Below are 27,866 nucleotides of genomic sequence, written 5' to 3' on the forward strand. Positions count from 1 at the left end.
TTGTTCTCTGCCTGATGGACATCTGTCTCAGGGTGTGTGTGTGTGTGTGTGTGTGTGTGTGTGTGTGTGTGTGTGTGTGTGTGTGTGTGTGTGTGTGTGTGTGTGTGTGTGTGTGTGTGTGTGTGTGTGTAACACAGTAAGGCAGAGTGTGTGTGTCTTGGGGTGTGTGTGTCTGTGTTTCTTGGGGCAGATAGATGCTGATGTATCTGGTTTCACGCTGTGTCCTTGTGCTACCTGATATCCCCAGCTCGTGTGTGTGTGTGTGTGTGTGTGTGTGTGTGTGTGTGTGTGTGTGTGTGTGTGTGTGTGTGTGTGTGTGTGTGTGTGTGTGTGTGTGTGTGAGAGAGAGACAGAGATATCCTGGTTCAGTGACACAACGGAACACAAAAATAACGACCAGCATAGCGTCAAGACTCTAGAACACAATGTCTACATTCTAGTGTTCTATCCAGAGTGTTCTGTGCAGAGTGTTCTATCCAGAGTGTTCTATCTAGAGTGTTCTGTGCAGAGTGTTCTATCCAGAGTGTTCTATCTAGAGTGTTCTATCTAGAGTGTTCTGTGCAGAGTGTTCTATCCAGAGTGTTCTATCTAGAGTGTTCTGTGCAGAGTGTTCTATCCAGAGTGTTCTATCTAGAGTGTTCTATCCAGGGTGTTCTATCCAGAGTGTTCTATCCAGAGTGTTCTATCTAGAGTGTTCTGTGGCTGGGCTGTGGATCACAATGGGACTCCATAGAAGAGGATTCTAACTAGGCCGTCTCTGTTATTTGCGAGTTGAATAATTAATCCGTTGGTTGTAGGCAGCAGGGCAACATGAAGACGGTGGTGCTACTGGTGTGGATCAGCTGCTGGATCGATGGTGAGAGAACCTCTATCATGTTGATAATTAGTGTTATAGATAAATGGTGAACCTCTATCATGTTAATTAGTGTTATAGATAAATGGTGAACCTCTATCATGTTAATTAGTGTTATAGATAAATGGTGAACCTCTATCATGTTGATAATTAGTGTTATAGATAAATGGTGAACCTCTATCATGTTGTTAATTAGTGTTATAGATAAATGGTGAACCTCTATCATGTTGTTAATTAGTGTTATAGATAAATGGTGAACCTCTATCATGTTGTTAATTAGTGTTATAGATAAATGGTGAACCTCTATCATGTTAATTAGTGTTATAGATAAATGGTGAGAGAACCTCTATCATGTTAATTAGTGTTATAGATAAATGGTGAGAGAACCTCTATCATGTTGATAATTAGTGTTATAGATAAATGGTGAGAGAACCTCTATCATGTTAATTAGTGTTATAGATAAATGGTGAGAGAACCTCTATCATGTTGTTAATTAGTGTTATAGATAAATGGTGAACCTCTATCATGTTGATAATTAGTGTTATAGATAAATGGTGAGAGAACCTCTATCATGTTGATAATTAGTGTTATAGATAAATGGTGAACCTCTATCATGTTGTTAATTAGTGTTATAGATAAATGGTGAGAGAACCTCTATCATGTTAATTAGTGTTATAGATAAATGGTGAGAGAACCTCTGTCATGTTGTTAATTAGTGTTATAGATAAATGGTGAACCTCTGTCATGTTGATAATTAGTATTATAGATAAATGGTGAGAGAACCTCTGTCATGTTGTTAATTAGTGTTATAGATAAATGGTGAGAGAACCTCTATCATGTTGATAATTAGTGTTATAGATAAATGGTGAACCTCTACCATGTTGTTAATTAGTATTATAGATAAATGGTGAGAGAACCTCTGTCATGTTAATTAGTGTTATAGATAAATGGTGAGAGAACCTCTGTCATGTTGTTAATTAGTGTTATAGATAAATGGTGAGAGAACCTCTGTCATGTTAATTAGTATTATAGATAAATGGTGAGAGAACCTCTGTCATGTTAATTAGTGTTATAGATAAATGGTGAGAGAACCTCTATCATGTTGATAATTAGTGTTATAGATAAATGGTGAACCTCTATCATGTTGTTAATTAGTATTATAGATAAATGTTGAGAGAACCTCTATCATGTTAATTAGTATTATAGATAAATGGTGAGAGAACCTCTGTCATGTTAATTAGTGTTATAGATAAATGGTGAGAGAACCTCTATCATGTTAATTAGTGTTATAGATAAATGGTGAGAGAACCTCTGTCATGTTGTTAATTAGTGTTATAGATAAATGGTGAACCTCTATCATGTTAATTAGTGTTATAGATAAATGGTGAGAGAACCTCTATCATGTTGATAATTAGTGTTATAGATAAATGGTGAACCTCTATCATGTTAATTAGTGTTATAGATAAATGGTGAACCTCTATCATGTTGTTAATTAGTGTTATAGATAAATGGTGAACCTCTGTCATGTTGATAATTAGTGTTATAGATAAATGGTGAACCTCTGTCATGTTGATAATTAGTATTATAGATAAATGGTGAACCTCTATCATGTTGTTAATTAGTGTTATAGATAAATGGTGAGAGAACCTCTATCATGTTGATAATTAGTGTTATAGATAAATGGTGAACCTCTATCATGTTGATAATTAGTGTTATAGATAAATGGTGAGAGAACCTCTATCATGTTGATAATTAGTGTTATAGATAAATGGTGAGAGAACCTCTATCATGTTAATTAGTGTTATAGATAAATGGTGAGAGAACCTCTATCATGTTAAATAGTGTTATAGATAAATGGTGAGAGAACCTCTATCATGTTAATTAGTATTATAGATAAATGGTGAGAGAACCTCTGTCATGTTAATTAGTATTATAGATAAATGGTGAGAGAACCTCTGTCATGTTGTTAATTAGTATTATAGATAAATGGTGAGACAACCTCTATCATGTTGATAATTAGTATTATAGATAAATGGTGAGAGAACCTCTATCATGTTAATTAGTGTTATAGATAAATGGTGAGAGAACCTCTGTCATGTTGTTAATTAGTATTATAGATAAATGGTGAGAGAACCTCTATCATGTTGTTAATTAGTATTATAGATAAATGGTGAGACAACCTCTATCATGTTGATAATTAGTATTATAGATAAATGGTGAGAGAACCTCTATCATGTTAATTAGTGTTATAGATAAATGGTGAGAGAACCTCTGTCATGTTGATAATTAGTGTTATAGATAAATGGTGAACCTCTATCATGTTAATTAGTGTTATAGATAAATGGTGAGAGAACCTCTGTCATGTTGATAATTAGTGTTATAGATAAATGGTGAGAGAACCTCTATCATGTTGTTAATTAGTGTTATAGATAAATGGTGAACCTCTATCATGTTAATTAGTGTTATAGATAAATGGTGAGAGAACCTCTGTCATGTTGATAATTAGTATTATAGATAAATGTTGAGAGAACCTCTATCATGTTAATTAGTGTTATAGATAAATGGTGAGAGAACCTCTATCATGTTGATAATTAGTATTATAGATAAATGGTGAGAGAACCTCTATCATGTTGATAATTAGTATTATAGATAAATGGTGAGAGAACCTCTATCATGTTAATTAGTATTATAGATAAATGGTGAACCTCTATCATGTTAATTAGTGTTATAGATAAATGGTGAGAGAACCTCTATCATGTTGATAATTAGTATTATAGATAAATGGTGAGAGAACCTCTATCATGTTAATTAGTGTTATAGATAAATGGTGAACCTCTATCATGTTGTTAATTAGTATTATAGATAAATGGTGAACCTCTATCATGTTAATTAGTATTATAGATAAATGGTGAACCTCTATCATGTTAATTAGTGTTATAGATAAATGGTGAACCTCTATCATGTTAATTAGTATTATAGATAAATGGTGAACCTCTATCATGTTAATTAGTGTTATAGATAAATGGTGAACCTCTATCATGTTAATTAGTGTTATAGATAAATGGTGAACCTCTATCATGTTAATTAGTGTTATAGATAAATGGTGAGAGAACCTCTATCATGTTAATTAGTGTTATAGATAAATGGTGAACCTCTATCATGTTAATTAGTGTTATAGATAAATGGTGAGAGAACCTCTATCATGTTAATTAGTGTTATAGATAAATGGTGAACCTCTATCATGTTAATTAGTATTATAGATAAATGGTGAGAGAACCTCTATCATGTTAATTAGTGTTATAGATAAATGGTGAACCTCTATCATGTTGTTAATTAGTGTTATAGATAAATGGTGAACCTCTATCATGTTAATTAGTGTTATAGATAAATGGTGAACCTCTATCATGTTAATTAGTATTATAGATAAATGGTGAACCTCTATCATGTTAATTAGTGTTATAGATAAATGGTGAACCTCTATCATGTTAATTAGAATTATAGATCAATAATTCCTCCCTCCCCTTCTCCCTCCCTCCCCTCCCTCTCCCCCATCCCATCCCCCCTCTCCCCATCCCCTCCCTCCCCCTTCTCCCTCCCTCCCCCTCCCTCTACCCCATCCCCTCTCAACCCTCCCCCATCCCATCCCCCCTCTCCCCATCCCCTCCCTCCCCCTTCTCCCTCCCTCCCCCTCCCTCTACCCCTTCTCCCCCCTGCCCTCCCTCTCTCCCCTCCCTCCCCTCCCCCTCCCTCCAGTATGTACCAGTGCCCAGGGTCGTTATGCCCAGAAATTGCTTAATGACCTGATGGAAAATTACTCCAGTGCCCTGAGACCAGTAGAAGACACGGACAAGACCCTGAACGTCACACTACAGATCACCCTGTCTCAGATCAAAGATATGGTGAGGACTCACTATAGACCATCACCCTGTCTCACTATAGACCATCACCCTGTCTCACTATAGACCATCACCCTGTCTCAGATCAAAGATATGGTGAGGACTCACTATAGACCATCACCCTGTCTCAGATCAAAGATATGGTGAGGACTCACTATAGACCATCACCCTGTCTCACTATAGACCATCACCCTGTCTCACTATAGACCATCACCCTGTCTCACTATAGACCATCACCCTGTCTCACTATAGACCATCACCCTGTCTCACTATAGACCATCACCCTGTCTCACTATAGACCATCACCCTGTCTCAGATCAAAGATATGGTGAGGACTCACTATAGACCATCACCCTGTCTCACTACAGACCATCACCCTGTCTCACTATAGACCATCACCCTGTCTCACTATAGACCATCACCCTGTCTCACTATAGACCATCACCCTGTCTCAGATCAAAGATATGGTGAGGACTCACTATAGACCATCACCCTGTCTCACTATAGACCATCACCCTGTCTCACTACAGACCATCACCCTGTCTCAGATCAAAGATATGGTGAGGACTCACTATAGACCATCACCCTGTCTCACTATAGACCATCACCCTGTCTCAGATCAAAGATATGGTGAGGACTATAGACCCTCACCCTGTCTCACTATAGACCATCACCCTGTCTCACTATAGACCATCACCCTGTCTCACAGACCATCACCCTGTCTCACTACAGACCATCACCCTGTCTCAGATCAAAGATATGGTGAGGACTCACTATAGACCATCACCCTGTCTCACTATAGACCATCACCCTGTCTCAGATCAAAGATATGGTGAGGACTCACTATAGACCCTCACCCTGTCTCAGATCAAAGATATGGTGAGGACTCACTATAGACCATCACCCTGTCTCACTATAGACCATCACCCTGTCTCACTACAGACCATCACCCTGTCTCAGATCAAAGATATGGTGAGGACTCACTATAGACCATCACCCTGTCTCACTATAGACCATCACCCTGTCTCAAAGATATGGTGAGACTCACTCACTATAGACCATCACCCTGTCTCAGACAGACCATCACCCTGTCTCAGATCAAAGACATGTCTCACTATAGACCATCACCCTGTCTCACTTAGACCATCACCCTGTCTCACTACAGACCATCACCCTGTCTCAGATCAAAGATATGGTCTCACTATAGACCATCACCCTGTCTCACTATAGACCATCACCCTGACTCACTCACCCTGTCTCACTATAGACCATCATCACCAGACCATCACCCTGTCTCAGATCAAAGATATGGTGAGGACTCACTATAGACCATCACCCTGTCTCACTATAGACCATCACCCTGTCTCAGATCAAAGATATGGTGAGGACTCACTATAGACCATCACCCTGTCTCACTATAGACCATCACCCTGTCTCACTATAGACCATCACCCTGTCTCACTATAGACCATCACCCTGTCTCACTATAGACCATCACCCTGTCTCACTATAGACCATCACCCTGTCTCACTACAGACCATCACCCTGTCTCAGATCAAAGATATGGTGAGGACTCACTATAGACCATCACCCTGTCTCACTATAGACCATCACCCTGTCTCACTATAGACCATCACCCTGTCTCACTATAGACCATCACCCTGTCTCACTATAGACCATCACCCTGTCTCACTATAGACCATCACCCTATAGACCATCACCCTGTCTCACTATAGACCATCACCCTGTCTCACTATAGACCATCACCCTGTCTCAGATCAAAGATATGGTGAGGACTCACTATAGACCATCACCCTGTCTCACTATAGACCATCACCCTGTCTCACTCAGACCATCACCCTGTCTCAAAGATATGGTGTGGACAGACCATCACCCTGTCTCAAAGATATGTCTCACTCACTATAGTGAGACCATCACCCTGTCTCACTATAGACCATCACCCTGTCTCACTATAGACCATCACCCTGTCTCACTACAGACCATCACCCTGTCTCACTATAGACCATCACCCTGTCTCACTATAGACCATCACCCTGTCTCACTATAGACCATCACCCTGTCTCTCAGATCACTCACAGACCATCACCCTGTCTCACTATAGACCATCACCCTGTCTCACTACAGATCACCCTGTCTCAGATCAAAGATATGGTGAGGACTCACTAGACCATCAGTGCAGGACCCTGTCTCTCTAGACCATCACCCTGTCTCAGATCAAAGACCATACCCTGTTACTGCAGGACTCTCTCTATAGACCATCACCCTGTTCCTGGACCATCACCCTGTTCACTAGCAGGACCCTCTCTCCAACCCTGTTCCTGGGTTCACTGCAGGACTCTCTCTCCAACCCTGTTCCTGGGTTCCTGGGTTACACCCTGCAGGACTCTCAACCCCTGTTCCTGGGTTACTGCAGGACTCACCCTCTCTCCAACCCCCTGTCCAACCCTGGTTACTGCAGGACTCTCTCTCCAACCCTGTTCCAGGACTCTCTCTCCAACCCTGTTCCTGGGTTACTGCAGGACTCTCTCTCCAACCCTGTTCCTGGGTTACTGCAGGACTCTCTCCAACCCTGTTCCTGGGTTACTGCAGGACTCTCCAACCCTGTTCCTCCAGGACTCTCCACCCTGTTCCTGGGTTACTGCAGGACTCTCTCTCCAACCCTGTTCCTGCAGGTTCCAACCCTGTTCAGGTTACTGCAGGACTCTCTCCAACCCTGTTCCTGGGTTACTGCAGGACTCTCTCTCCAACCCTGTTCCTGGGTTACTGCAGGACTCTCTCTCCAACCCTGTTCCTGGGTTACTGCCGGACTCTCTCTCCAACCCTGTTCCTGGGTTACTGCCGGACTCTCTCTCCAACCCTGTTCCTGGGTTACTGCCGGACTCTCTCTCCAACCCTGTTCCTGGGACTCTCTCTCCAACCCTGTTCCTGGGTTACTGCAGGACTCTCTCTCCAACCCTGTTCCTGGGTTACTGCAGGACTCTCTCTCCAACCCTGTTCCTGGGTTCCAACCCTGTTCCTGGGTTACTGCAGGACTCTCTCTCCAGGACCCTGTTCCTGGGTTACTGCAGGACTCTCCAACCCTGTTCCTGGGTTACTGCAGGACTCTCTCTCCAACCCTGTTCCTGGGTTACTGCAGGACTCTCTCTCCAACCCTGTTCCTGGGTTACTGCAGGACTCTCTCCACCCTGGACTCTCTCTCCAACCCTGTTCCTGGGTTACTGCAGGACTCTCTCTCCAACCCTGTTCTCCAACCCTGTTCCTGTTGGGTTACTGCAGGACTCTCTCTCCAACCCTGTTCCTGGGTTACTGCAGGACTCTCTCTCCAACCCTGTTCCTGGGTTACTGCAGGACTCTCTCTCCAACCCTGTTCCTGGGTTACTGCAGGACTCTCTCTCCAACCCTGTTCCTGGGTTACTGCAGGACTCTCTCTCCAACCCTGTTCCTGGGTTACTGCAGGACTCTCTCTCCAACCCTGTTCCTGGGTTACTGCAGGACTCTCTCTCCAACCCTGTTCCTGGGTTACTGCAGGACTCTCTCTCCAACCCTGTTCCTGGGTTACTGCAGGACTCTCCAACCCTGTTCCTGGGTTACTGCAGGACTCTCTCCAACCCTGTTCCTGGGTTACTGCAGGACTCTCTCTCCAACCCTGTTCCTGGGTTACTGCAGGACTCTCTCTCCAACCCTGTTCCTGGGTTACTGCAGGACTCTCTCTCCAACCCTGTTCCTGGGTTACTGCAGGACTCTCTCTCCAACCCTGTTCCTGGGTTACTGCAGGACTCTCCAACCCTCTCTCCAACCCTGTTCCTGGGTTACTGCAGGACTCTCTCTCCAACCCTGTTCCTGGGTTACTGCAGGACTCTCTCTCCAACCCTGTTCCTGGGTTACTGCAGGACTGCAGGACTCTCTCTCCAACCCTGTTCCTGGGTTACTGCAGGACTCTCTCTCCAACCCTGTTCCTGGGTTACTGCAGGACTCTCTCTCCAACCCTGTTCCTGGGTTACTGCAGGACTCTCTCTCCAACCCTGTTCCTGGGTTACTGCAGGACTCTCTCTCCAACCCTGTTCCTGGGTTGCAGGACTGCAAGGTTACTGCAGGACTCTCTCTCCAACCCTGTTCCTGGGTTACTGCAGGACTCTCTCTCTCCAACCCTGTTCCTGGGTTCTCTCTCCAACCCTGTTCCTGGGTTACTGCAGGACTCTCTCTCCAACCCTGTTCCTGGGTTACTGCAGGACTCTCTCTCCAACCCTGTTCCTGGGTTACTGCAGGACTCTCTCTCCAACCCTGTTCCTGGGTTACTGCAGGACTCTCTCTCCAACCCTGTTCCTGGGTTACTGCAGGACTCTCTCTCCAACCCTGTTCCTGGGTTACTGCAGGACTCTCTCCAACCCTGTTCCTGGGTTCCAGGACCCTCCAACCCCTGGGTTACTGCAGGACTCTCTCTCCAACCCTGTTCCTGGGTTACTGCAGGACTCTCTCTCCAACCCTGTTCCTGGGTTACTGCAGGACTCTCTCTCCAACCCTGTTCCTGGGTTACTGCAGGACTCTCTCTCCAACCCTGTTCCTGGGTTACTGCAGGACTCTCTCTCCAACCCTGTTCCTGGGTTACTGCAGGACTCTCTCTCCAACCCTGTTCCTGGGTTACTGCAGGACTCTCTCTCCAACCCTGTTCCTGGGTTACTGCAGGACTCTCTCTCCAACCCTGTTCCTGGGTTACTGCAGGACTCTCCAACCCTGTTCCTCCAACCCTGTTCCTGGGTTACTGCAGGACTCTCTCTCCAACCCTGTTCCTGGGTTACTGCAGGACTCTCTCTCCAACCCTGTTCCTGGGTTACTGCAGGACTCTCTCTCCAACCCTGTTCCTGGGTTACTGCAGGCAACCCTGTTCCTGGGACTCTCTCTCCAACCCTGTTCCTGGGTTACTGCAGGACTCTCTCTCCAACCCTGTTCCTGGGTTACTGCAGGACTCTCTCTCCAACCCTGTTCCTGGGTTACTGCAGGACTCTCCAACCCTGTTCCTGGGTTACTGCAGGACTCTCTCTCCAACCCTGTTCCTGGGTTACTGCAGGACTCTCTCTCCAACCCTGTTCCTGGGTTACTGCAGGACTCTCTCTCCAACCCTGTTCCTGGGTTACTGCAGGACTCTCTCTCCAACCCTGTTCCTGGGTTACTGCAGGACTCTCTCTCCAACCCTGTTCCTGGTTTACTGCAGGGTTGTTCCTGCAGGGACTCTCTCTCCAACCCTGTTCCTGGGTTACTGCAGGACTCTCCAACCCTGTTCCTGGGTTACTGCAGGACTCTCTCTCCAACCCTGTTCCTGGGTTACTGCAGGACTCTCTCTCCAACCCTGTTCCTGGGTTACTGCAGGACTCTCTCTCCAACCCTGTTCCTGGGTTACTGCAGGACTCTCTCTCCAACCCTGTTCCTGGGTTACTGCAGGACTCTCTCTCCAACCCTGTTCCTGGGTTACTGCAGGACTCTCTCCAACCCTGTTCCTGGGTTACTGCAGGACTCTCTCTCCAACCCTGTTCCTGGGTTACTGCAGGACTCTCTCTCCAACCCTGTTCCTGGGTTACTGCAGGACTCTCCAACCCTGTTCCTGGGTTACTGCAGGACTCTCTCTCCAACCCTGTTCCTGGGTTACTGCAGGACTCTCTCTCCAACCCTGTTCCTGGGTTACTGCCGGACTCTCTCTCCAACCCTGTTCCTGGGTTACGACTCTCTCTCCAACCCTGTTCCTGGGTTACTGCAGGACTCTCCAACCCTGTTCTCCAACCCTGTTCCTGGGTTACTGCAGGACTCTCTCTCCAACCCTGTTCCTGGGTTCCAACCCTGTTCCTGGGTTACTGCAGGACTCTCCAACCCTGTTCCTGGGTTACTGCAGGACTCTCTCTCCAACCCTGTTCCTGGGTTACTGCAGGACTCTCTCTCCAACCCTGTTCCTGGGTTACTGCAGGACTCTCTCTCCAACCCTGTTCCTGGGTTACTGCAGGACTCTCTCTCCAACCCTGTTCCTGGGTTACTGCAGGACTCTCTCTCCAACCCTGTTCCTGGGTTACTGCATCTATGTAATTTGTGCAGTGTATTTTTAATGTCTCTAGGGGGCAGCAGTGGGTCGTAATGTAGATATAACAATGTTCGTCAAATAACCAGGATGTCAAGGTTCATCTGTCCTGACGTCTTACGTGTGTGTTTGTGCGCGTGTGTGTGTGTGCGCGCGCGTGCGTGCGTGTGTGTGTGTGTGTGTGTGTGCGTGTGTGCAGGACGAGAGGAACCAGGTGTTGACTACCTACCTGTGGATCCGTCAGACGTGGTTCGATGCCTACCTGAAGTGGGATAAAGAGGAATACGATGGACTGGAGGTTATCCGAATCCCCAGTAACCTGGTCTGGAGACCTGACATAGTGCTTTATAACAAGTCAGTCTGTCTCTCTGTCTCTCTGTGGAGACCTGACATAGTGCTTTATAACAAGTCAGTCTGGATCTCTCTCTGTGGAGACCTGACATAGTGCTTTATAACAAGTCAGTCTGGATCTCTCTCTGTGGAGACCTGACATAGTGCTTTATAACAAGTCAGTCTGCGGATTCTCTCTCTGTGGAGACCTGACATAGTGCTTTATAACAAGTCAGTCTGGATCTCTCTCTGTGGAGACCTGACATAGTGCTTTATAACAAGTCAGTCTGGATCTCTCTCTGTGGAGACCTGACATAGTGCTTTATAACAAGTCAGTCTGGATCTCTCTGTGGAGACCTGACATAGTGCTCTATAACAAGTCAGTCTGGATCTCTCTATGTGGAGACCTGACATAGTGCTTTATAACAAGTCAGTCTGGATCTCTCTGTGGAGACCTGACATAGTGCTCTATAACAAGTCAGTCTGGATCTCTCTGTGGAGACCTGACATAGTGCTTTATAACAAGTCAGTCTGGATCTCTCTGTGGAGACCTGACATAGTGCTCTATAACAAGTCAGTCTGGATCTCTCTATGTGGAGACCTGACATAGTGCTTTATAACAAGTCAGTCTGGATCTCTCTGTGGAGACCTGACATAGTGCTCTATAACAAGTCAGTCTGGATCTCTCTGTGGAGACCTGACATAGTGCTTTATAACAAGTCAGTCTGGATCTCTCTCTGTGGAGACCTGACATAGTGCTTTATAACAAGTCAGTCTGCGGATTCTCTCTCTGTGGAGACCTGACATAGTGCTTTATAACAAGTCAGTCTGGATCTCTCTCTGTGGAGACCTGACATAGTGCTCTATAACAAGTCAGTCTGGATCTCTCTCTGTGGAGACCTGACATAGTGCTTTATAACAAGTCAGTCTGGATCTCTCTCTGTGGAGACCTGACATAGTGCTCTATAACAAGTCAGTCTGGATCTCTCTCTGTGGAGACCTGACATAGTGCTTTATAACAAGTCAGTCTGGATCTCTCTCTGTGGAGACCTGACATAGTGCTCTATAACAAGTCAGTCTGTCTCTCTGTCTCTCTGTGGAGACCTGACATAGTGCTTTATAACAAGTCAGTCTGGATCTCTCTCTGTGGAGACCTGACATAGTGCTTTATAACAAGTCAGTCTGGATCTCTCTCTCTCTGTGGAGACCTGACATAGTGCTCTATAACAAGTCAGTCTGGATCTCTCTGTGGAGACCTGACATAGTGCTTTATAACAAGTCAGTCTGGATCTCTCTGTGGAGACCTGACATAGTGCTCAGTCATAACAAGTCAGTCTGGATCTCTCTCTGTGGAGACCTGACATAGTGCTCTATAACAAGTCAGTCTGGATCTCTCTGTGGAGACCTGACATAGTGCTCTATAACAAGTCAGTCTGTCTCTCTGTCTCTCTGTGGAGACCTGACATAGTGCTTTATAACAAGTCAGTCTGGATCTCTCTCTGTGGAGACCTGACATTAGTGCTCTATAACAAGTCAGTCTGGATCTCTGTCTCTCTGTATACCTCTCCATATACCTCTCTATATACCTCTCTATATACCTCTCTATATACCTCTCTATATACCTCTCTATATACCTCTCTATATACCTCTCTATATACCTCTCTGTGTCTCTATATACCTCTCTATATACCTCTCTATATACCTCTCTGTGTCTCTATATACCTCTCTATATACCTCTCTATATACCTCTCTATATACCTCTCTATATACCTCTGTCTCTATATACCTCTATATACCTCTCTATATACTCTCTCTCTATATACCTCTGTGTCTCTATATACCTCTCTGTGTCTCTATATACCTCTCTATATACCTCTCTATATACCTCTCTATATACCTCTCTATATACCTCTCTATATACCTCTCTATATACCTCTCTATATACCTCTCTATATACCTCTCTGTGTCTCTATATACCTCTCTGTGTCTATATACCTCTCTATATACCTCTCTATATACCTCTCTATATACCTCTCTATATACCTCTCTATATACCTCTCTATATACCTCTCTGTGTCTCTATATACCTCTCTATATACCTCTCTATATACCTCTCTATATACCTCTCTATATACCTCTCTCTATATACCTCTCTATATACCTCTCTATATACCTCTCTATATACCTCTCTATATACCTCTCTCTCTCTATATACCTCTCTTTGTCTCTATATACCTCTCTATATACCTCTCTATATACCTCTCTATATACCTCTCTATATACCTCTCTATATACCTCTCTATATACCTCTCTTTGTCTCTATATACCTCTCTATATACCTCTCTATATACCTCTCTATATACCTCTCTCTGTCTCTATATACCTCTCTATATACCTCTCTATATACTCTGTGTCTCTATATACCTCTCTGTGTCTCTATATACCTCTCTATATACCTCTCTATATACCTCTCTATATACCTCTCTCGGTCTCTATATACCTCTCTATATACCTCTCTATATACCTCTCTATATACCTCTCTATATACCTCTCTATATACCTCTCTATATACCTCTCTATATACCTATATACCTCTATATACCTCTCTATATACCTCTCTCTGTCTCTATATACCTCTCTGTGTCTCTATATACCTCTCTATATACCTCTCTTTGTCTCTATATACCTCTCTATATACCTCTCTGTGTCTCTATATACCTCTCTATATACCTCTCTTTGTCTCTATATACCTCTCTATATACTCTCTATATACTCTCTGTCTCTATCTGTCTCTATATACCTCTCTGTGTCTCTATATACCTCTCTATATACCTCTCTCTGTCTCTATATACCTCTCTATATACCTCTCTCTGTCTCTATATACCTCTCTATATACCTCTCTATATACCTCTCTCTGTCTCTATATACCTCTCTATGTGTATATTTATACTGGGTTTGTCTCTGTGTGTCTGTTTGTCTCTGTGTGTCTCTGTGTGTCTGTGTGTCTCTGTGTGTCTCTGTGTGTCTCTGTGTGTCTGTGTGTCTCTGTGTGTCTGTGTGTCTCTGTGTGTCTGTATGTCTCTGTGTCTGTGTGTCTCTGTCTCTGTGTGTCTCTGTGTGTCTCTTTGTGTCTGTGTGTCTCTGTGTGTCTGTATGTCTCTGTGTCTGTGTGTCTCTGTCTCTCTGTGTCTCTGTGTGTCTCCGTGCGTCTCTGTGTCTCTGCGTGTCTCTGTCTCTGTGTGTAGGGCTGATGAGGAAGCATCTGGTCCAGCAGACACCAACGTGGTGTTACGTTACAATGGAGAGATAACCTGGGACATGCCGGCCATCACCAAGAGCTCCTGTGTTGTGGACGTCTCCTACTTTCCCTTCGACTGGCAGTGGTGTAACCTCACGTTTGGGTCCTGGACATACAACGGGAACCAGGTACAGACAGACAGACAGACAGACAGACAGACAGACAGACAGACAGACAGACAGGCAGACAGGAACAGACATACAGACAGACAGACAGACAGACAGACAGACTTCCGCAATAACAACTAAATATGTGTATGTGACGAATACAATTTGATTTGAACAGACATTAGCTACGCTGTGTGTATACTGTGTATGTGTGTGTGTGTATACTGTGTGTGTGTGTGTGTGTGTGTGTGTGTGTGTGTGTGTGTGTGTGTGTGTGTGTGTGTGTGTGTGTGTGTGTGTGTGTGTGTGTGTGTGTATGTTGTGTGTGTGTGTATATTGTGTGTGTGTGTATACTGTGCATGGTAGCCTAGTGGTTAGAGTGTAGAGGCGGCAGGGTAGCCTAGTGGTTAGAGTGTAGAGGCGGCATGGTGGCCTAGTGGTTAGAGTGTAGAGGAGGCAGGTAGTCTAGTGGTTAGAGTGTAGAGGCGGCATGGTAGCCTAGTGGTTAGAGCGTTGGACTAGTAACCGGAAGGTTGCAAGTTTAAATCCCCGAGCTGACAAGGTACAGATCTGTCGTTCTGCCCCTGAACAGGCAGTTAACCCACTGTTCCCAGGCCGTCATTGAAAATAAGAATTTGTTCTTAACTGACTTGCCTGGTTAAATAAAGGTACAATAAAAAATAGTATGTATACTGTGTCTCCAGGTGGACGTTGCCACGGGGATGGACAGTCTGTATACTGTAAGTGTGTATACTGTGTCTCCAGGTGGACGTTGCCACGGGGATGGACAGTCTGTATACTGTAAGTGTGTATACTGTGTCTCCAGGTGGACGTTGCCACGGGGATGGACAGTCTGTATACTGTAAGTGTGTATACTGTGTCTCCAGGTGGACGTTGCCACGGGGATGGACAGTCTGTATACTGTAAGTGTGTATACTGTGTCTCCAGGTGGACGTTGCCACGGGGATGGACAGTCTGTATACTGTATACTGTATACTGTACTGTGTCTCCAGGTGGACGTTGCCACGGGGATGGACAGTCTGTATACTGTAAGTGTGTATACTGTGTCTCCAGGTGGACGTTGCCACGGGGATGGACAGTCTGTATACTGTAAGTGTGTATACTGTGTCTCCAGGTGGACGTTGCCACGGGGATGGACAGTCTGTATACTGTAAGTGTGTATACTGTGTCTCCAGGTGGACGTTGCCACGGGGATGGACAGTCTGTATACTGTAAGTGTGTATACTGTGTCTCCAGGTGGACGTTGCCACGGGGATGGACAGTCTGTATACTGTAAGTGTGTATACTGTGTCTCCAGGTGGACGTTGCCACGGGGATGGACAGTCTGTATACTGTAAGTGTGTATACTGTGTCTCCAGGTGGACGTTGCCACGTGGGATGGACAGTCTGTATACTGTAAGTGTGTATACTGTGTCTCCACGTTGCCATGGGGATGGACAGTCTGTATACTGTAAGTGTGCATACTGTGTCTCTGGTGACGTTGCCACGGGGATGGACAGTCTGTATACTGTAAGTGTGTATACTGTGTCTCCAGGTGGTGTCGTTGCCTGGGGATGGACAGTCTGTATACTGTAAGTGTGTATACTGTGTCTCCAGGTGGACGTTGCCACTCTGGGATGGACAGTCTGTATACTGTATACTGTGTACTGTACTGTGTCTCCAGGTGGACGTTGCCACTGTGGGGATGGACAGTCTGTATACTGTAAGTGTGTATACTGTGTCTCCAGGTGGACGTTGCCACGGGGATGGACAGTCTGTATACTGTAAGTGTGTATACTGTGTCTCCAGGTGGACGTTGCCCGTGGGATGGACAGTCTGTATACTGTAAGTGTGTATACTGTGTCTCCAGGTGGACGTTGCCATGGGGATGGACAGTGGGGACCTGTCGGACTTTGTGGAGAACGTGGAGTGGGAGTGTCACGGAATGCCGGCGGTCCGCAACGTCATCATGTACGGCTGCTGCTCAGACCCGTATCCTGACATCACCTACACCCTCCACCTGAAGAGACGGTCTCTCTTCTACATCTTCAATCTGCTACTGCCCTGCTTCCTCATCTCCTTCCTAGGTACTGGTATCACCAGCACCATCATTATTAATATTCCTAGGTACTGGTATCACCAGCACCATCATTATTAATATTCCTAGGTACTGGTATCACCAGCACCATCATTATTAATATTCCTAGGTACTGGTATCACCAGCATCATCATTATTAATATTCCTAGGTACTGGTATCACCAGCACCATCATTATTAATATTCCTAGGTACTGGTATCACCAGCACCATCATTATTAATATTCCTAGGTACTGGTATCACCAGCACCATCATTATTAATATTCCTAGGTACTGGTATCACCAGCACCATCATTATTAATATTCCTAGGTACTGTGGTATCACCAGCACCATCATTATTAATATTCCTAGGTACTGGTATCACCAGCACCATCATTATAATAATATTCCTAGGTACTGGTATCACCAGCACCATCATTATTAATATTCCTAGGTACTGGTATCACCAGCACCATCATAATTAATATTCCTGGCTACTGGTATCACCAGCACCATCATTATTAATATTCCTAGGTACTGGTATCACCAGCACCATCATTATTAATATTCCTAGGTACTGGTATCACCAGCACCATCATTATTACTATTCCTAGGTACTGGTATCACCAGCACCATCCTTATTAATATTCCTAGGTACTGGTATCACCAGCACCATAAGTGTTATTAATATTCCTAGGTACTGGTATCACCAGCACCATCATTATTAATATTCCTAGGTACTGGTATCACCAGCACCATCATTATTAATATTCCTAGGTACTGGTATCACCAGCACCATCATTATTAATATTCCTAGGTACTGGTATCACCAGCACCATCATTATTAATATTATAGGTACCAGGTATCACCAGCACCATCATTATTAATATTCCTAGGTACTGGTATCTCACCAGCACCATCATTATTAACAGTATTAATATTATTATTATTGTTGTTATTAATATTATTATTGGGATTATTAATACTTTATTGTTATTATTATTATTATTGTTATTATGATGATGATGATTATTATTATTATTATTATTATTATTATTGTTATTATTAATATTATTATTATTGTTATTTTACATATTATTATTATTATTATTGTTGTTATTAATATTCCTAGGTACTGGTATCACCAGCACCATCATTATTAATATTCCTAGGTACTGGTATCACCAGCACCATCATTATTAATATTCCTAGGTACTGGTAACACCAGCACCATCATTATTAATATTCCTAGGTACTGGTATCACCAGCACCATCATTATTAATATTCCTAGGTACTGGTATCACCAGCACCATCATTATTAATATTCCTAGGTACTGGTATCACCAGCACCATCATTATTAATATTCCTAGGTACTGGTATCACCAGCACCATCATTATTAATATTCCTAGGTACTGGTATCACCAGCACCATCATTATTAATATTCCTAGGTACTGGTATCACCAGCACCATCATTATTAATATTCCTAGGTACTGGTATCACCAGCACCATCATTATTAATATTCCTAGGTACTGGTATCACCAGCATCATCATCATTATTAATATTCCTAGGTACTGGTATCACCAGCACCATCATTATTAATATTCCTAGGTACTGGTATCACCAGCATCATCATTATTAATATTCCTAGGTACTGGTATCACCAGCACCATCATTATTAATATTCCTAGGTACTGGTATCACCAGCACCATCATTATTAATATTCCTAGGTACTGGTATCACCAGCACCATCATTATTAATATTCCTAGGTTATTAATATTGATACTATTGATACTATTGTTGTTATTAATATTTAATATTCCTAGGTACTGGTATCACCAGCATCATTCATCATTTATTATTATTATTCCTAGGTACTAGGTATTGTTACTATTGATACTATTGATACTATTGTTATTATTAATATTCCTAATATTCCTAGGTACTGGTATCACCAGCACCATCATTATTAACATTATTAATATTATTATTATTAATACTATTGTTGTTATTAATATTCCTAGGTACTGGAATCACTAGCACCATCATGATTAACATTATTAATATTATTATTATTATTATTATTGTTATTAATATTCATATTATTGTTATTGGTATAGTTATTATTAATAACAGTATTATTATTATTGTTAGTATTATTAATATTATTAACATTATTATTAATATTATTGTTATAGTTATTATTAATAACATTATTGTTATTATTAATATTGTTATTATTATTAATATTATTGTTATTATTAATATTATTGTTATTGTTATTATTATTAATATTATTGTTATTATTGTTATTATTATTATTAATATTATTGTTGTTATTATTATTATTATTAATATTATTGGTATTATTATTATTATTATTATTGTTATTGATGGCATTATTGCTTCTTATTTTATTTATATTATTATTATTAGTGTTTGTATTGTTGTTATTATTAATAGTATTACTAGTAATAGTTATATTGGTATTAGTGGTAGTATAAAGCAGGCTTTGGGACAATTAGACCCCTCTATCCATCTCTATGGTACATTCATGGTGCTACAGCAGGCTTAGACCCCTCTATCCATCTCTATGGTTCATGTTGCTACAGCAGGCTTAGACCCCTCTATCCATCTCTATGGTTCATGTTGCTACAGCAGGCTTTGACCCCTCTATCCATCTCTATGGTTCATGTTGCTAAAGCAGGTTTTGGGGAAATAGACCCCTCTATCCATCTCTATGGTACGTTCATGTTGCTACAGCAGGCTTAGACCCCTCTATCCATCTCTATGGTTCATGTTTCTACAGCAGGTTTTGGGGAAATAGACCCCTCTATCCATCTCTATGGTACGTTCATGTTGCTACAGCAGGCTTAGACCCCTCTATCCATCTCTATGGTTCATGTTGCTACAGCAGGCTTAGACCCCTCTATCCATCTCTATGGTTCATGCTGCCGTTGACCCCTCTATCCATCTCTATGGTTCATGTTGCTACAGCAGGCTTAGACCCCTCTATCCATCTCTATGGTTCATGTTGCTACAGCAGGCTTAGACTCCTCTATCCATCTCTATGGTTCATGTTGCTACAGCAGGCTTAGACCCCTCTATCCATCTCTATGGTTCATGTTGCTACAGCAGGCTTAGACCCCTCTATCCATCTCTATGGTTCATGCTGCCGTTGACCCCTCTATCCATCTCTATGGTTCATGTTGCCGTTGGAGATGCAGGATTCTGTGGTGACTATTGTTTGTGTTGTTCTAGCTCATCTGGGATTGTGGTTGTATTGTATTGTTTATTGTTGTTGTTTACATTGTATTGTTGGTTATTTCATGCTGTTGTTTGTTTGTTCTAGCTCATCTGGGATTGTGGTTGTATTGTATTGTTTATTGTTGTTGTTTACATTGTATTGTTGGTTATTTCATGCTGTTGTTTGTTTGTTCTGTTCTAGCCCCCCTGGGTTTCTACCTGCCCGCTGACTCAGGAGAGAAGGTTTCTCTGGGCGTGACGGTTCTACTGGCCCTCACTGTCTTCCAACTGATGGTGGCAGAGAGCATGCCTCCCTCTGAGAGTGTTCCCTATATAGGTGATAATATGATGCCTCCCTCAGAGAGTGTTCCCTATATAGGTGATAATATGATGCCTCCCTCAGAGAGTGTTCCCTATATAGGTGATAATATGATGCCTCTGAGAGTGTTCCCTATATAGGTGATAATATGAGGCCTCAGAGAGTGTTCCCTATATAGGTGATAATGTGATGCCTCTGAGAGTGTTCCCTATATAGGTGATAATATGATGCCTCAGAGAGTGTTCCCTATATAGGTGATAATATGATGCCTCCCTCAGAGAGTGTTCCCTATATAGGTGATAATATGATGCCTCCCTCTGAGAGTGTTCCCTATATAGGTGATAATATGATGCCTCCCTCTGAGAGTGTTCCCTATATAGGTGATAATATGATGCCTCCCTCAGAGAGTGTTCCCTATATAGGTGATAATATGATGCCTCCTCTGAGAGTGTTCCCTATATAGGTGATAATATGATGCCTCAGAGAGTGTTCCCTATATAGGTGATAATATGATGCCTCCCTCTGAGAGTGTTCCCTATATAGGTGATAATATGATGCCTCTGAGAGTGTTCCCTATATAGGTGATAATATGATGCCTCCCTCTGAGAGTGTTCCCTATATAGGTGATAATATGATGCCTCCCTCTGAGAGTGTTCCCTATATAGGTGATAATATGATGCCTCAGAGAGTGTTCCCTATATAGGTGATAATATGATGCCTCCCTCTGAGAGTGTTCCCTATATAGGTGATAATATGATGCCTCTGAGAGTGTTCCCTATATAGGTGATAATATGATGCCTCCCTCTGAGAGTGTTCCCTATATAGGTGATAATATGATGCCTCCCTCTGAGAGTGTTCCCTATATAGGTGATAATATGATGCCTCCCTCTGAGAGTGTTCCCTATATAGGTGATAATATGATGCCTCCTCAGAGAGTGTTCCCTATATAGGTGATAATATGATGCCTCCCTCTGAGAGTGTTCCCTATATAGGTGATAATATGATGCCTCAGAGAGTGTTCCCTATATAGGTGATAATATGATGCCTCCCTCTGAGAGTGTTCCCTATATAGGTGATAATATGATGCCTCAGAGAGTGTTCCCTATATAGGTGATAATATGATGCCTCCCTCTGAGAGTGTTCCCTATATAGGTGATAATATGATGCCTCCCTCAGAGAGTGTTCCCTATATAGGTGATAATATGATGCCTCCCTCAGAGAGTGTTCCCTATATAGGTGATAATATGATGCCTCCCTCTGAGAGTGTTCCCTATATAGGTGATAATATGATGCCTCCCTCAGAGAGTGTTCCCTATATAGGTGATAATATGATGCCTCCCTCTGAGAGTGTTCCCTATATAGGTGATAATATGATGCCTCCCTCTGAGAGTGTTCCCTATATAGGTGATAATATGATGCCTCTGAGAGTGTTCCCTATATAGGTGATAATATGATGCCTCTGAGAGTGTTCCCTATATAGGTGATAATATGATGCCTCAGAGAGTGTTCCCTATATAGGTGATAATATGATGCCTCCCTCTGAGAGTGTTCCCTATATAGGTGATAATATGATGCCTCCCTCTGAGAGTGTTCCCTATATAGGTGATAATATGATGCCTCCCTCTGAGAGTGTTCCCTATATAGGTGATAATATGATGCCTCCCTCTGAGAGTGTTCCCTATATAGGTGATAATATGATGCCTCCCTCTGAGAGTGTTCCCTATATAGGTGATAATATGATGCCTCAGAGAGTGTTCCCTATATAGGTGATAATATGATGCCTCCCTCAGAGAGTGTTCCCTATATAGGTGATAATATGATGCCTCTGAGAGTGTTCCCTATATAGGTGATAATATGATGCCTCAGAGAGTGTTCCCTATATAGGTGATAATATGATGCCTCCCTCAGAGAGTGTTCCCTATATAGGTGATAATATGATGCCTCCCTCAGAGAGTGTTCCCTATATAGGTGATAATATGATGCCTCAGAGAGTGTTCCCTATATAGGTGATAATATGATGCCTCCCTCTGAGAGTGTTCCCTATATAGGTGATAATATGATGCCTCCCTCTGAGAGTGTTCCCTATATAGGTGATAATATGATGCCTCCCTCTGAGAGTGTTCCCTATATAGGTGATAATATGATGCCTCCCTCTGAGAGTGTTCCCTATATAGGTGATAATATGATGCCTCCCTCTGAGAGTGTTCCCTATATAGGTGATAATATGATGCCTCCCTCAGAGAGTGTTCCCTATATAGGTGATAATATGATGCCTCCCTCTGAGAGTGTTCCCTATATAGGTGATAATATGATGCCTCCCTCAGAGAGTGTTCCCTATATAGGTGATAATATGATGCCTCAGAGAGTATACTAAATGTGTGTGTGTGTGTGTGTGTGTGTTCCAGGGAAGTACTACATAGCGACGATGACGATGATCACGGCCTCGACATCTCTGACCATCTTCATCATGAACATCCACTTCTGTGGTGCAGAGGCCAAGCCTGTTCCTCACTGGGCCAAGGTAGGCCAAGCCTGTTCCTCACTGGGCCAAGGTAGGCCAAGCCTGTTCCTCACTGGGCCAAGGTAGGCCAAGCCTGTTCCTCACTGGGCCAAGGTAGGCCAAGCCTGTTCCTCGCTGGGCCAAGGTAGGCCAAGCCTGTTCCTCACTGGGCCAAGGTAGGCCAAGCCTGTTCCTCCCTGGGCCAAGGTAGGCCAAGCCTGTTCCTCCCTGGGCCAAGGTAGGCCAAGCCTGTTCCTCCCTGGGCCAAGGTAGGCCAAGCCTGTTCCTCGCTGGGCCAAGGTAGGCCAAGCCTGTTCCTCACTGGGCCAAGGTAGTCCAAGCCTGTTCCTCACTGGGCCAAGGTAGGCCAAGCCTGTTCCTCGCTGGGCCAAGGTAGGCCAAGCCTGTTCCACGTGTGTGTGTTTACTGTATGTCTCTATCTCTGTGACACTGTGTGTGTGTGTGTGTGTGTGTGTGTGTGTGTGTGTGTGTGTGTGTGTGTGTGTGTGTGTGTGTGTGTGTGTGTGTGTGTGTGTGTGTGTGTGTGTGTGTGTGTGTGTGTGTGTGTGTGTGTTCCCAGGTACTCATCATTGACTACATGTCTAAGATCCTGTTTGTGTACGAGGTGGGGGAGAACTGCACTACACCAGAGAGTGAGAGAACACCTCTCTACAGTGAGGAACCAATGTCGGGCAACTCCGCCCTGGCACGGAACCATTACCACGACGACCTCTACCATGACGGCTGTTACCAAGACGACTGCCATCGCCTCGCTCCGTACCAGTACGGCAACGGGCACCTCCAAAACCACCACAGCACCCATCAAAATCACCTCGACAACAGTCGCTACGCTAACGGCGGGCACCGCGACGATCATTACAGTAACCGTAGTAACCAGAACCATCACAGCAACCCGAGCCAGACCTCCAAGGGGGAAGGGGGCGAGGAGAAGAGGGAGCCCCTGAGACATTACCACCACATCGGGAGAGAGGAGCTGGACTATCAGGCACCCCCTCCAGGGAACCTCCAGAATGGTGGGCTGAATGAGCCGCTGCCTTACCCTTAGGAGAAGCACCTCAACCCAGCCTCGGCCCCAGCCTGCTCCTGCCCCTGCCCACACCACAAACAGGTGACTAATGCCCACTGCATCACACACATCAGGATTTATCGAGCTGTGCCTCCTCTCTCTCTTTCTCTCCTTCCTCTCCCTCCCTCTCTTCTTCGTCTCCCTCCCTCCCTCTCTCCTTCCTCTCCCTCCCTCTCTCATTCCTCTCCCTCCCTCTCTCATTACTCTCCCTCCCTCTCTCCTTCCTCTCCCTCCCTCTCCCTCCCTCCCTCTCTCCTTCCTCTCTCCCTCCCTCTCTCATTCCTCTCCCTCCCTCTCCCTCCCTCTCTCAATTCCTCTCCCTCCCTCTCTCCTTCCTCTCCTGAACCCTCTCTCCTTCCTCTCCTGAACCCTCTCTCCTTCCTCTCCCTCCCTCTCTCCTTCCTCTCCCTCCCTCTCTCATTCCTCTCCCTCCCTCCCTCTCTCCTTCCTCTCCCTCCCTCTCTCCTTCCTCTCCCTCCCTCTCATTCCTCTCCCTCCCTCCTTCCTCTCCCTCCCTGCCTTTCTCCTTCCTCTCCCTCCCTCTCTCCTTCCTCTCCCTCCCTCTCTCATTCCTCTCCCTCCCTCTCTCATTCCTCTCCCCTCCCTCCCTCTCCCTTCCTCTCCCTCCCTCTCCCTCCCTCCCTCTCTCCTTCCTCTCTCCTCCCTCTCTCATTCCTCTCCCTCCCTCTCTCAATCCTCTCACCTCCCTCTCTCAATTCCTCTCCCTCCCTCTCTCCTTCCTCTCCTGAACCCTCTCTCCTTCCTCTCCTGAACCCTCTCTCCTTCCTCTCCCTCCCTCTCTCCTTCCTCTCCCTCCCTCTCTCATTCCTCTCCTTCCCTCCCTCCCTCTCTCCTTCCTCTCCCTCCCTCTCTCCTTCATCTCCCTCCCTCTCATTCCTCTCCCTCCCTCCTTCCTCTCCCTCCCTCCATCCCTCTCTCCTTCCTCTCCCTCCCTCCCTCTCTCCTTCCTCTCCCTCCCTCTCTCCTTCCTCTCCCTCCCTCTCTCCTTCCTCTCCCTCCCTCTCTCCTTCCTCTCCCTCCCTCTCTCATTCCTCTCCCTCCCTCTCTCCTTCCTCTCTTGAACCCTCTCTCCTTCCTCTCCCTCCCTCTCTCCTTCCTCTCCTGAACCCTCTCTCCTTCCTCTCCTGAACCCTCTCATCTCATTCCTCTCCCTCCCTCTCTCATTCCTCTCCCTCCCTCTCTCATTCCTCTCCCTCCCTCTCTCTCTCCTCTCCTGAACCCTCTCTCCTTCCTCTCCTGAACCCCCTCTCCTTCCTCTCCCTCCTCTCTTTCCTCTCCCTCCACTCCCTCTTTCCTCTCCCTCCACTCCCTCCCCTCCTCCCCTCCCGCTCTCCCAAATCTCCCTCCCTCCCTCCCGAACCCCCTCCATCCCTCCCCTCCCTCCCTATCTCTCCTCTAGGTGGTGTATAACATTCAGTACATCGCCAACTGTTTCTCATCCCTCCCTCCCTCCCTCCCTCCCTCCCTCCCTCCCTCCCTCCCTCCCTCCCTCCCTCCCTCTCTTCCCTCCTCCCTCCCTCTCCTTCCTCTCCTCCCTCCCTCCCTCCCTCTCCCTCCTCCCCCTCCTCCCTCCCTCTCCTCTAGGTGGTGTATAACATTCAGTACATCGCCAACTGTTTCTCATCTCTCCTCCCCCTCCTCCCTCCCTCTCCTCCCTCTCTCTCCTCCCTCCCTCTCCCTCCTCCACCTCCTCCCTCCCTCTCCTCTAGGTGGTGTATAACATTCAGTACATCGCCAACTGTTTCTCATCTCTCCTCCCTCCCTCCCTCCCTCCCTCCCCTCCTCCCTCCCTCCCTCTCCTCCCTCTCCCTCTCCCTCCTCTCCCTCCTCCCTCCCTCTCCTCCCCCTCTCCCTCCCTCCTCCACCTCCTCCCTCCCTCTCCTCTAGGTGGTGTATAACATTCAGTACATCACCAACTGTTTCTCATCTCTCCTCCCTCCCTCCCTCTCCTCCCTCCCTCCCTCCCCCCTCCCTCCCTCCCTCTCCTCCCTCTCCCTCTCCCTCCCTCCCCCTCCTCCCTCCCTCTCCTCCCTCTCCCTCCTCCCCCTCCTCCCTCCCTCTCCTCCCTCTCCCTCCCTCCTCCACCTCCTCCCTCCCTCTCCTCTAGGTGGTGTATAACATTCAGTACATCGCCAACTGTTTCTCATCTCTCCTCCCTCCCTCCCTCCCTCCCTCCCTCCCTCCCTCCCTCCCTCCCTCCCTCCCTCCCTCCCTCCCTCCCTCCCTCCCTCTCTTCTAGGTGGTGTATAACATTCAGTACATCGCCAACTGTTTCTCATCTCCCCTCCCTCCCTCCCTCCCTCCCTCCCTCCCTCCCTCCCTCCCTCCCTCCCTCCCTCCCTCCCTCCCTCCCTCCCTCTCCTCCCTCCCTCCCTCCCTCCCCCTCCTCCCTCCCTCCCTCCCCCTCCTCCCTCCCTCTCCTCCCTCTCCCTCTCCCTCCCTCCCCCTCCTCCCTCCCTGTCCTCCCTCTCCCTCCTCCCCCTCCTCCCTCCCTCTCCTCCCTCTCCCTCCCTCCTCCACCTCCTCCCTCCCTCTCCTCTAGGTGGTGTATAACATTCAGTACATCGCCAACTGTTTCTCATCTCTCCTCCCTCCCTCCCTCTCCTCCCTCCCTCTCCTCCCTCCCTCCTCCCTCTCCCTCTCCCTCCCTCCCCCTCCTCCCTCCCTCTCCCTCCTCCCTCCCTCTCCTCCCTCTCCCTCCCTCCCCTCCTCCCTCCCTCTCCTCCCTCTCCCCTCCCTCCTCCCCCTCCTCCCTCCCTCTCCCTCCTCCCCTCCTCCCCCCTCTCCTCTAGGTGGTGTATAACATTCAGTACATCGCCAACTGTTTCCGGGAGCAACGGGCAACGTGTGCTAAAGGGGCGGAGTGGAAGAAGGTTGCCAAGGTGATGGACCGGTTCTTCATGTGGATCTTCTTCATCATGGTCTTCCTCATGAGTATCCTCATCATCGGCAAGGCGACTTGACGGAGGGAGGGAGTGGAGAGATGGATGGATAGAGGGAGAGAGGAAGGGAGGGAGGAGAGATGAGTGGGAGGAGAAGAGAGGGAGGAGAGGGATGGATGGATAGAGGGAATGAGGAAGGGAGGGAGGAGAGGAAGAGAAGGAGGGAGGAAGGGAGGAGGGAATAGAGGAAGAGAGGGAGGAAGAGAGGGGACGGAGGCGAGGAAGGAGGAGAGGAAGAGGAAGGGACAAGAGGAAGAGAGGGAGGTAGGGAGGAGAGGCGGAGGGAGGAGAGGAAGGAGGGGGGAGAGAGGCTGGGAAATAGGTAGAAAAAAAAACCCCAGCAACGTTGCAGTTCTTGACACTAACCGGTGTCCCTGGTACCTACTACCACGCCCCGTTCAAAGGCACTTCAATCTATTGTCCTGCCCGTTCACCCTCTGAATGACGCACACACACCATCCATGTCTTAAGGCTGAAACATCCTTCTTCAACCCGTCTCCTCCCCCTTCATCTACATGTCTCCTCCCCCTTCATCTACATGTCTCCTCCCCCTTCATCTACATGTCTCCTCCCCCTTCATCTACACTGATCAAAGGGCCGTCATTGTAAATAAGAATTTGTTCTGAAAATTGACTTGCCTTGTGAAATAAAATGTTAAATAAAAATCAATAAAAAAGTTGTGGGTTTAACTCTAACTGTCGTCAGTAAAGGATCAGAGATTTCACCTGAATTCACCTGGTCAGTCTGGGTCATGGTGTTCCTAATGTTTTGTCCACTCAGTGTGTACTACCAGGTAAATGGATCACAGAGCTATAGGAGAATGAGCAGATATACAAATATACAGTTATTTAGAGTACAGATCAGAGATGGCTTGATGCAGTATAGTTCAGTTATTTAGAGTACAGATCAGTTATTTAGAGTCCAGATCAGTTATTTAGAGTACAGATCAGTTATTTAGAGTCCAGATCAGTTATTTAGAGTACAGATCAGTTATTTAGAGTCCAGATCAGTTATTTAGAGTACAGATCAGTTATTTAGAGTCCAGATCAGTTATTTAGAGTACAGTTCAGTTATTTAGAGTCCAGATCAGAGATGGCCTGA

General features: G+C 45.7%; 1 protein-coding gene and 1 long non-coding RNA gene across 2 annotated transcripts; both read left to right on the forward strand.

Moving 5' to 3' along the window:
• The first annotated feature begins 410 nt into the window (after positions 1 to 410).
• LOC127920070 (neuronal acetylcholine receptor subunit alpha-9-I) lies at positions 411 to 26,830 on the forward strand. The gene is made up of 9 exons (XM_052503894.1): positions 411 to 856; positions 4,607 to 4,752; positions 11,031 to 11,185; positions 14,407 to 14,587; positions 16,437 to 16,653; positions 20,099 to 20,233; positions 22,621 to 22,736; positions 23,296 to 23,844; positions 26,616 to 26,830. The coding sequence occupies exons 1-8, from the start codon at positions 811 to 813 to the stop codon at positions 23,779 to 23,781; spliced, it is 1,482 nt and encodes a 493-aa protein (XP_052359854.1). The 5' UTR covers positions 411 to 810; the 3' UTR covers positions 23,782 to 23,844; positions 26,616 to 26,830.
• Positions 21,693 to 22,579, forward strand: LOC127920071 (uncharacterized). Its single transcript, XR_008105044.1, has 3 exons — positions 21,693 to 21,943; positions 22,100 to 22,473; positions 22,516 to 22,579. It is a non-coding gene; the product is annotated as an uncharacterized LOC127920071 (long non-coding RNA).
• Positions 26,831 to 27,866: the final 1,036 nt, after the last annotated feature.

The sequence above is a fragment of the Oncorhynchus keta genome, unplaced genomic scaffold (assembly GCF_023373465.1).
Source record: "Oncorhynchus keta strain PuntledgeMale-10-30-2019 unplaced genomic scaffold, Oket_V2 Un_contig_18252_pilon_pilon, whole genome shotgun sequence".
NCBI classification, from domain to species: domain Eukaryota; kingdom Metazoa; phylum Chordata; class Actinopteri; order Salmoniformes; family Salmonidae; genus Oncorhynchus; species Oncorhynchus keta.